This window comes from Meleagris gallopavo, chromosome 3 (assembly GCF_000146605.3).
Source record: "Meleagris gallopavo isolate NT-WF06-2002-E0010 breed Aviagen turkey brand Nicholas breeding stock chromosome 3, Turkey_5.1, whole genome shotgun sequence".
NCBI lineage: Eukaryota > Metazoa > Chordata > Aves > Galliformes > Phasianidae > Meleagris > Meleagris gallopavo.
In genome coordinates, this window is record NC_015013.2 from 11,639,890 (window position 1) to 11,651,511 (window position 11,622).

The window sequence follows — 11,622 nt, forward strand, 5'->3', positions numbered from 1 at the left end:
AAATGGCTTTAGTTAACACAGAAAACAGACTTAACTGTGCTGTGTATAGCATATCTGAGTTGAGGAATGAGGGGAAAAAATGCTTCTTAATTGCTGTAGTATCCACTTCTTACTTTGGAATATATAGACCTATATATGTGAGCATATATATATAAAGGTGTATATATAGGTATATAAATATAAATAGAGCATTTCCTTTCTCTTCGTAATAAAACTGTGAAAATGCACGTGTGACTCCAGGCTATAGGAAGGGACCATTGCTTCCCTGCAAACAAATTTGAAGTAAAAGAGAAGTAGAGGTTGTTGCTCATGTGTGTGTTTGCTCATGTGTATATAAAAAGCATGTATGTATTTATATATGTAAATGTGTTTACTGTGCAAAGCCATCTCTACTACATCAACTTCAGTTATCATCTGCATTTGTTTAAGGGAAACAAGAAACATTTTTTACTGTTTCCATGATGACCCTCCCAGGAAATCAATTTTTAAATATTGAGAGCTAAAGGAATTGCTTTCTTAGGAGGTTTTCCTGTGCTGTGGTGGCACTTTCACTTGTTTAGTCCATGTCTTCACCCATGAGATGGCTCTGCATAAGGTAAGAGTGTTACTGCTATTTCCTGTTGGGCTGTTCCTGCTTTTGTCTACTACAGAAAAACAAATGGCAGTAAAAGTCCTGGGGTTGGTTTGCTTTTGTAGGTGGGAAGTTGTGCCCAAGTGATTATTTCAGAAACTGTTTTAAAAAAGAGGTTTGGACTTAGTTATGCTGCAAGCAGAGAGATTAATTAAATCCCAAAACATCATTAGAAGAATGCACTTTTATCTTACCCTCCGTTCAGCAATCCATTTGCTCCCCATACAAATTTTACATTGATTTTACTTAGGAAGTAGTGGTAAAAAATACCATAAAGACACCAGGAGTGTTTGTAGTCGTATTGCATCGACTTACATAAAACCATCCATGATTGCAGTTAGGAAGATGATATTTTCAGTGCGCTGAGAAGCCCAGTCAGTCCAACACCAATTGGCGTTTATCCTCCTTATGTGTCTGTCCTGCTCAGAGATCACAAGCTGGATTTCTTGTCATTTTCATTTTGCATTTATTTCCTGAAGCTGAGGACACCCTCCATCGGATCCACCTGTGTGGATGCCCATCTTGGTCATACAGTGCCACACTTGTTGGATGTCACTCTCGCTCAGATCTGCTCCCCAGCCACTTCCCTGAGTAACTTCAGGGAATTCTGGTTGGGATTTGTCAGTGAGGCCTGACATTAGCAGGTGGTATGGGGCTGGGAGACCGTTGGGTTTGGTAGAAGGATAATGATGAGAAGTTGGGGGCAGTGAGAAGTATCTTGTTCCACTGGCACAGAAGGGTTTGTTAGTGCAATTCTGTCAAGCGCATAGGAAAAGCAGGTGCCTGTCCACCTTTGCCCTAAGGAGGAAAAAACACAGAGACTAATAAAATGGACAGACTTTTCAAATACCAGCTGCCAGGGAAAGATGCCATCGTACTTTTCAGAGTAGAACCACGCGGTCTAAAGAGACTGAAGCAAATCAGAAAACTTCTTGGAACCTGGTCTCCTTGTTTTCAGACCTGCAGAAATAGGAGCAGTCGCTTCTCCCTCAAATCTGAGCTGCAAACTAAAACTTTCACACAGCCAAGAACCACAATATGTGCTGCATCCCTTCAGAAGCTGAAGATCTGGCAGTGTTTGACAAGCGGTGACAATGAGGCTGCAGTACCTCACCTGCTGGCTTTGTCAGACAGGAAAACAGCCCCTGCTTCCAGCTCCCTGCCCACCGCTCTCCCACCACACTTGTGTGCAGTGGCAGCTGCACAAAACCTGCCTATCACCATGGGTGTCTCTGTGGGTCCAGCAGTGGCAGCTGTGGACCATTTGAGAGGACAGAGTTCAGAGCTGCCAATGTAACTGGATGGGCTGAGTTTTTAGGATGGTAGCACATTCTTCTGATGTCTCTGGGATATGGACTTTTTCTGTGTTTAATTCTACTTAATTCTTCTCATTTACTATACATTTCTTACTACACTCTCACCTACGTAGTGAGAGCTGTGCTATAGGATGCATCAATGCTTACTGTTCAGTAATTTCTTTTTCCCATTTGTTACCTCACTTACATCCATTGACAAATCTCATTCTGAAACCCTGATTTGTCCAGAATTCAGATGGGAGGCAAGATTGACTTTTTCAAGATCACAAGAAAAAAATGACCATATAGAACGGTACTAAATCTTTGAGCAAGGATAAATTGTCAAGGTCTGAAGGCTGAACTTGTCATACTTATTTTTAATGTACAGAATTTTGCAAGCAGAATTGAAACTTCGGTAAGATCTGAGAAGCAGCATTGTATTTCTATTGATAGTCTTCTCCTGATGATAAAGTGCTTCTTCATTGTGCATTCATTACTGCAGAATTAAATGGCACCATCACCATAGAGGTAAATAACCCTATGGCTAACGAGGTTGCTGAGCAAATGGCAGAGCCTTTCTCCACAACAGCTTCCTGTTTCTAATGAAAATGCTGACGCTGACCTCTACGCTGGCTCCCAGCCATCTACCAGAAGAGTAAATGGCATGCTGTGTATGAACTAAATGCACATACATGGCAAAGTGGAAACACAAGAGATAGCTACTTAACTCTTGTGAGAAGAGTCCTCAGTGACGCTTGCTTTTTCTAGTGCTTCCTCTAGACCTAATTTCCCATGAAGGCACACTAGGAATGCTGTTTCGATTCAGAGGGTTAACGAATTTCCAACCCTGTGATTCTATGAATATCTGTGTGTCAATACTGTGGCAGTCTTTCTGCTGATGCAGTTGATGTTTATAGATGTGAATTTTTCAACAGCTATAAGTGGAATATATATTTGTTTTGTCTGAAGTGCATGGGAAACATCGAAAAGCTTGATCATAAAGATGGAAATTCAAGGCTAGAGGTTAAGAAAAAAATACTTATGTTTCAAAATTCAGCTTAAAACACCACAGAATAGATTCTGAAATTGAGGCAGCAGAGCATGCCAGCTGCAACAGGCTGCCATAGACAGAATGGCACAGTACCATTGGCTGTGCACTCCTTGAGATGTGCACTTTAGTAAAGAAGCAGCTTAATACACACACCTGTGACTTCACCGTGTTCAAGTCAAGAGGTACAGCAGTTGGTAATATCATCTCTTGGCACGGGGACAGAAAACAGCAGTTTGTATCTCTCCTACCAAGACTGATTGGGAAGTTACGTACTCAGTCTCATCTGTCTCTCAGTGGGTGGAGAAAAAAAAAATCACAGTTTAGGTTCCAGGGTTTTTTGTAATCTCTCCCAGCCTCCATTAAATTTGCTGCATTGTATGAAAAAGGACTAAAGAATACCTGAACTTGCAATGTGAGATGGGTGGGTCCCTTCTCACTGGTGACAGGATGAGGGGAAATGGCTCCAAGTTGCACAAGAGGAGGTTTAGGTTGGATATCAGGAAAAACTTCTGTACAGAAAGGGTTGTTAAGCACTGGAATAGGCTCCTCAGGGAGGTGGTTGAGTCACCATCCCTGGATGTGTTTGAAAACCATTTGGATGTGGTGCTCAGGGACATGATTTAGCAGAGAGTTGTTAGAGTTAAGGTGGTATTGTTAGCTTGTGGTTGGACTTGCTGATCTTAAAGGTCTTTTCCAAACTGAGCAATTCTATCTATTATTCTATGGTTATTTAGAGTCTGGAACACAGGATACAAAACTCAAACGCTACAGCATGGCTGGTGGTAAGGCAGCCACTAAGGGATGGAGTCTGCCACATAACTCAGGAGCAGCGAGTTCTGTTTGATAAGTAACACTTGCTGACAGCTTGAAATTTCTGTTGGTAACACATGCCTCAGTTGTGTATGGCCTTTGTTTTAAATATTCTATGTGCAACACACTTCGTAAGTAATTTCAAAAATAATCGGAGTTGCTCATATGTTGTTACTGACTTAATTCTGAGTGCCAAGAGTGGAGTGTTTGCTGGCAAGGAGAAGTGCTGTTCCCTTTAAGGGCTCATCAATCCTCCCTCGTAATGAGTGTTTCAGGATTCAGATCAATGTGTTACGTGTTTCAGACCACGCCGCTTATCAAGATTAAATAGTTCATTTCCAAAAAGGCAGTGTTATTTACATTTATGTGAATGTGGGCACACAAGAAAAAATTTAACAGTTACCAGGATTTTTCCCATCAAAAATAGTATTTGAAGAATGCTGAAAAATTTATTTCCCTCGCTGTTTTCACTGCCTTGAAAGCTTGACTTGCTGTCAGCCTTAGTTTGAGGAGTATTAAATTCTGCCACACCTATTCTGTTTCATTTAATTAAGCACTGCCATTTTTGTCCTACTTCCATAATTAATCATACCATCTTTTTTCCAGTGAAAAGGACACAAAGCTGTGTACCAACACCCTGGGGAGAGAGTTAGGGGTGAGAAAAGGCATAATAGATATTAAAAATTCAACTCCAAAATTCATACTTTTAAAATAAATGTTGGCTTCTCCTGCTGACACAAGCCTACTTGCACAAAACTTCCATCCACAGGTCAGCTATTAGGTGAAGATCTGTGTGGCTGCTGTCACCAACCAAGTTTAGCAGTGCTACAATGCAGACTAGAAAAGGACAAGAGGATTTGAGACAACATCGATGTTGAATTTTTGCTATTTTTCATCTCCTCATCTCACTAGAATGCACAAATGGATGAGGTGTGAATACTGTCTCATGATCAGCTCCAGCACGTGTAAAATCTTACTGCTGAACTAACTGTACAGGTAATGGTTTGACCCTTTGTGAGGCAAACTAGGGTTCCACACAGACTAGAAAGTAACATCCTAGCATGCAGTTTAAAACTTGGCTGTCCACTCAAAAGCATAATCAGAAATACAGGCTGATAATATTCATCTTTCCCTTGTTCTAAATATGGAGGCTGTTTGCTTTTGCTCTGTTGTTAACTGTTAACAAGTGCCTTTGAACAGTATCCCTCTGCTATTATTTCAAGATTTTAGGTACACAGCTATTTTACATATTGGTTATGGGCTAAGGTGAGGTTCCTATTTAGAAAAGGTGCTTATTGAAAGAAAAATGCCATTATGAAAAAGGTTAATGCGTGGGCTACGCATTTCTTGGTTTGTTTTTAATCTCCTTCGTGAAGCTGAAACTATAACGTGCTTACTTTCAGGATTTGCCTTGCTAATATTTTGGTTTGATTTCAGGTTACTATCGGCCAGATGTATGCCACACAGAAATTGGTCATTGAGAATCCAGGAAACACATAGCTGTGAGAAGGCTCTGACCCTGAAGCAACACTGGACCATCTTCAGCATCTTTCAGTGCCACATACAGATGCATAACGTCACTGCACATCTGGCCTATTCTGTTCAGCATAAGAAATATCTGAGAGACTCTTTTTTTTGCAACCAAAGTACTATTTTCTTATGGTTCACACATTCTGAAATATACTGCTGTGATCTACAACAGTGTGTCGGTAGTCCTGAAGTCTGTTTGCTTTTGTGTTCCTTGTGATTAAATAGTTCCTGCTTTATTCATCAATAAAACTTTGTTAACCTACCTGCAACCAGACACATTCTTCTGCTGCTGCCCTTTTCTTTCACCAGACATGAAAGATGTTAGATATAAAACCTTTCACTTAGTTACTAAGAGTAAATTCTTATTAATCCTGTTAAATTTTAAAATGTGCAACATCTAAATTTAATCTCTAAATAGTTTATTTTAAATATTAAAACCATATGAGATGAGCAGGGCAAGATTCCTTGACATTTGAGCAGTTAACAAAAAGAATTCATTTGTTCTTTCTTCAGTTTCCAAGAGTCAACAAGCAGTCTCTCACCCTACTTTTAGCAATGAAGAGATAGCAGTAGCAGAATGTAAAACTTCCATCGCTGAGGCTTGGGTGCTTTAAATTATATTTTCCTTTTCTAAATGTGTTGAAACACAGCTACTGGCAGAAAGTACCAAATCACTTCATGCAAGGCTTTCCTTTCTCACGAAGCTCCTGATTTTACCAGGAGAAAAAGGCCAACAACCTTCCTATAACTCAAGTGCCATATGTCATGAATCAGAAGAAGCTTTACCCAGCAGAAGTGGAACACTCAGGATAGCTTTTTATTGAATCTTTAAATCTGTAGATTAGTCAACATTTCTTAAGCTATTTTTTGTTTGTTTGTTTGTTTTTTAAAGCTGAACCAAGTTCTGTTCCAGTCAGTGCTGTGCTTGTTTTGGTTTCTATTAGAAACCAGAGGAAAAAATAATCCCTGCAATGTTTTTTTAATAGTATATGGAAAAGGCTTGCTTTTTTTTTTTTCCCCCAAGGGATTGTTTTGCTGGGTTTTGTTGTTGTTGCTTAAAGAGAAGCAGAAACTCCAAAGTAGTTCCATGACACCACGGCCTTTAAAAACCTCCTTTCATTTCTCTTACTTCTCAGAGTTCATTGTTACTCAGGCCTTATTTGCTTTGCATTGTCCGTGTTGTGACATTATTAAAGCAGAAGACAAAGTGTCTAACTTAGAACAAAAGCCCAGTCCTCACCACCATCTGAAGTTTCTTGTATAATTTTGTACAGTTGAATTGTATGGTACTGCTTACCATTAACAATGTAGTGTGCAGAACAAGATACGAGGCCTGAGACTACAAAGGTAGCCTTCATTCTCATTAAAAAAAAAAAAAAGTGAGTACAGTAATAATTCTCCTTGTATTAGGTCTATAAGTACTGCATTGTCAGTTGTGCTTAGTGACCATTAAAAAGAAATGTAACTGTTTTAACAGGTAGAATACAGTTGATTCTCATTTTAAAATCTCCATATTCACAACCAGATAATTAAACACACTTCTTGATAATGAAAATGTAGAGGAGAAAAGAGTTATTATTTAAACTTCCAGTGAACTTGAAGAAATGCAGTAACATCTGACACTTTTAGAGAACACTGGCTTAGAAGCATTGCCAGTTCTTCTTTAGAACAGCTTCAGGATTGGAACAAGCACAGCCTACAGGACCAAAGTATGAGAATGTATGCTAGGAAACAAAATAAACGTCCTTGTAAACAGTGTAGCCCTGATTTATGAAGAGGCATGATTGCAATTGCAGGGTTTCTGCTATCTAAATATCAGTTTAAAAAAAAAAAAAAAGATTTTCAAAGACAAGTCTTTTAAATACATAATAGTTTCTTTCAAAATATTAGTACCTGTCCTGTGAGGCCTTTAGGATTCAGTTTCCACCAGGAGTACAACTGTAGATGTTGAAACTTGTCATAAAAGTGCAATTGTCAATATAAAATTGCCTTAACATTATGAAGATCACTTCTGTGTTTTAATGCCTGAAAATTCTTCTGTTAAGTTTAGATGGTGGATAAATTGCTGCTGTACTCCTAATTTGTGCCACCTGTTCCTTATTTTTTGTTTCAGCATTGCCAACCAGGTTCTCCCCTAGCCATTACTACTTGCAAAGGTGCATTAGTTATCTTCAGGATGCATTCTACAGAAACCCATCTAGAAAGACATAAATGAAATTCAGGCCTTGTAATTTCCCTGTCTCCCCCATCTGTAGTGCACAGGTTAAGACAGCTCACTTTCTCAAGTCAAGGAAAAATCAGTTCTTAACTCCATATTAACCATGAGTTTACTATATAGTATATATACATCACTTATTAAGAAACTTCTGCTGCTCAGGACCAAATGCCTGTGTTGTATGAACTTGTAAACAGGAATGCAAAGCTAGTGAAGATATTAGTGTTTACTCCTCAAATCCCACACTATTAGAACATTTTAGATATCTGTTCCCTATTTTGGTCTGATCTGTATGACTTCTTTGCTCATCAACACACACGCACTGCACTCTGCATTAGTATCAGTTATGTGCCTATTAGTTGTACGGGATTGGAAGACACCTAGAAATACGATTTTGTCCTTGCCTAAAGTCTGTTGTAAGTTTTTCTCATAGTATACTTAGTTCTGTATAAAAACATAGCTTATCAAATTCTTTGTTGTTGAAATCCTACAAACTATGGAAGGAAAATACTTGGAAGCCACACCTGGCTTAGCAAGTACAGAACAGAAATAGTTGCAGGCTGGGACAAGTTCCCTCTTCTTACTCTGCGAAGCTTCCACTTATTGTCACTGATGGAGACTGCATTCTGGAGCTGGCACTTTGGTCCATCCTGGTAATTCCTATCTTCTTCCTGCTGCACCTTCTGTGCTCCACCAGCAGTATTTACAGTGATGTACTCAGGAAATCTTTCTTGGCACCTGTCAGTAGTTTTGCTGGATTTTGCCAAATCAGTGTAAATGGTGGGAAGTAATAAAATGCAAAGGAATGGTTCCATGATGTATGTACAATGTCCACTATTATAGAAGGTATATATTTTATAAAAGAAGGCAGCTTGCTAAGTATCTACTAAAGCTGCAATGTTTTATCAAAACAAGTCTGCTTGTATTGTATTAAAAATTTAAGGTTTCCTCCTGATCATTTTAACAAGCTATTTAACTCAGCAGTATTGCCAAAAGTGATTTGTGATGAATTTTACAGTATAAAGCTGGAAACAGCTCTCTGAAAGAAAAGAAAGAAAGAACAACTCCTTCAACATGAGTAACTGTCAGAAGGAAAGGCCTTTCTGCTGTGTTACCACTGCTCCTGGATTTCACCGCAGTTGAAAGCCCAGTTTCACAATGCCTACGTGTGTTGGAGAAAAAGCTGTCCTGAAGTAAAGCAACCTGGGGTAGCACCTGAACACTTTATACCCAGTCGTGAAGCAGACCAAGAAGGATTTTAACCTACAACTCACATCTGGAGAAAGATAGTTCTGTATGAAATTTCACCACGTTTCCAAGCATTAGAAGCATTAGTTGTATCTTCTAACATCAGCAGGTAGAAGAAAGAATACTTCCATGGAGAAACGCTGTCCCCTCAACTTACTTTCTGTAAGGCAACATAAATGCATCTCTCCAGACAGATTCAGTAAGGATATGTATATAAAGAGTCAGAAAGGAGCTGTACGTTGACTGTTTTCCAGGCTGGACAAGGCTCTGAGCAACCTGATGTAGCTGTGGATGCCCCTGTGCATTGCAGGGGAGTTGGACTAGATGGCCTTTAAGGGTCCCTTCAAACTCTAAGGATTCTATGATCTACATAATGATCTGCAGTGAACTCCTGGCATTATTGAAGTCATGAGCATACTTGCTGCTTTGTTCCTGGTTCTTAACACTGCCAAAACTATTTCATACTCTTAGGAATGTTTTGCTTGATGACATCTATAAAAAAGATTGAAGGTGTGTAGTTTTTTTTTTTCCCATGAGTTTTTTATACTTACTTCCGTATTGTAGAAAGTAAAGCATGTGCATATGGAAGCAGAAAAAAAGAGAGAAAGCAGTCATTCCTCCAACACTGTATACAGTTGTAACAGGAAAAAATCAGGAGCTCTCAAACCTGTTTCACAGATGTATGCACCTCCAAAAAACCCCGCAGGTTACACAGAGCATCGTTAATGTAAGAGATGATTCTTTCTAAACCACTCTCCTTTTTTTTTTTACCGTTAAGCCCATTAACTACTGAAGCTTCACAAGGGGTGTGAGGAAGTGATGTAAGCAGTGCATTCATACGACTGTTCTACATTCAGAAGAGAACTGTGGAGACCTGTGAAGAATGCACGGGCTTTCTACTAAACGAGTGCACCACATAAATATTTATACCAGCCTTTGGAAATATGCTAATGCAAGGCAAGTAATTTTCCTCTCTTAGAAAGAATCATAAAAACAATTAAGGTGATTTAATTACTGCCAGGCCTAGATGGCAGGTTTTGAGCTCTCGCAGACGAACGTTCATCACAGTGCCATGTAACACAGGTCTGGGAACACACAATTAAACCTCAATCACTTCCCCTGTCTTTGTGCAATACCTGGGATGGATCCAGATCCCAGGAAGTCAGTGGGAGCAGACGCCTCACTTTCAAGCTCTGACTGAAAGCTTCAAATGAAACAGAAGCAGCCTGCATGCAAGTTTGCAGTGCTTCAGAGCACCACAGCAAAACGAACTTCAGTCCTTTCTGATTTCAATCTGAATATAAACATGGTTATAAACTGCAAAAGAAAAAACACTCACTTAAGATATAATTTTGATGTCCTTCACAGTAACCCAATATAGAGGTTCAACTATTTACTATTTATTTTATTTACACCTATAAAAAAAAACTTTTACATCTATTTCTCCATTATGCCCTTAGTCCATGGGAAAAAGAAAAGAAGAAATCTGCATGAACTGGAAGTCTTTACAGCTGGAGTTTATCCAAGAGTGCTACCAAATCTGTATTATTTTTTATTTCTGACGTTGGGGTGGGGAATGTGTTTATGAGCACGCTCTGCATAAGTTATGCCCCCAATCCCTATAGAATATTACATTAACAGTAATGCAACCAAACAAGAAGCGTGTTTCGCTTAACATTTGACTCTACTGGACTTCCTCATTTTATATAATCAGAACTAATTCAATTTGAATATATTTCCTTGATATTGAAGGTACAAGCAATGAATCCTAAGCTATGACCACAAGCACCAACCCTGTGCTGTGTTGGTTCTGGGATGCCAGCATTTGGTACATACATGTCTTATGTACCCATGTAACAGTGTGGCAGTGTGTCTCCACAGCCTGCAGCACTAAAATACAGGGAGAAAATATCATTTTGTGTATTAAAAAGTGGTTATGTTTGAGTCCTGTCTGTGAGAAGTGTCCTCTTTCACAAGAAGTGAATTGCATAAGAAATTAAAGCATTTTACTCGTTGCCAAAGCATAAAAATGTTCTGCTTTAATCATCATTTGCAGGATTTTTTTACCCCTGCATTTTGAATTTCAGACTACACATAAATGTTACACTTTCTGGATGTTTTGCATCCGTTATCCATAGCTTACAGAATAGCAGAAAACGTTTCTCACCTTCTACACATAACTGCAGACTGCAGCTACAGTTCTTCTATGTGGCAGCCCCACAGCTCTGCCCAGATGCAGGCATCAGAGCATGGCTACTGCTGCCTTCTGTTTTAGGAGACATCCCCCAGCCCACCCTTTGTTGGTGAAACTTCTTCTCTCAAGCAATTCATGAACAAAACACAAAATAAGGAATGCACTGCACAAGTCTGAGATGTTACACTGTACTTAAAAGAACAATCCATCTATCTCAATTGGCATCACATATCAGCTTAAGAGCATGTTATTTCATTGGTACAACTATCAGTGGCTAATGCACACTGCGTTATTCCATGTCCTGTAGCCTAGCAGTGCACAACGGCTTTGCACCAGCTTGCAGAAAAGGCAGCTTAGCCGAAGACTCATTTCAGGTATGGGATATATGCCAAACCATTTTCTGCACCCAGACAACACCTTATCTGTTTTTTCATCACAAAAAAACCAATAATAATAACACTAAAATAATACAAGTCAAGCTGCTGAGCAGCCATCACATCTTCTACAGAACCCTGTGACAGCAGAGCTTCCTTACACCACAGCTCTGCATGAGCTGCCTCTGCAGGGCACAGGGTAGGGTTAACACACACGTTCTGCTGCACAGAAGATGCAGGAAAAAAAGGTTTGTGTCGGTGAGCTTTTTCAAAG

General features: G+C 39.4%; 1 protein-coding gene across 3 annotated transcripts in view; it reads left to right on the plus strand.

The window, feature by feature from the left end:
- The window catches only part of LYRM4 (LYR motif containing 4), a 79,735-nt gene extending 74,144 nt beyond the window's left edge, over positions 1-5,591 (plus strand). For all 3 annotated transcript variants that reach the window (XR_002113004.2, XM_019613760.2, XM_010708400.3), the window contains one exon: positions 5,225-5,591. Coding sequence is in view for 1 of the 3 variants with exons in the window: in XM_010708400.3 (XP_010706702.1) it covers positions 5,225-5,287 (63 nt within the window). In the remaining 2 variants the exon portion in view is untranslated. The remainder of the gene's footprint in view (positions 1-5,224) is intronic.
- Positions 5,592-11,622: the final 6,031 nt, after the last annotated feature.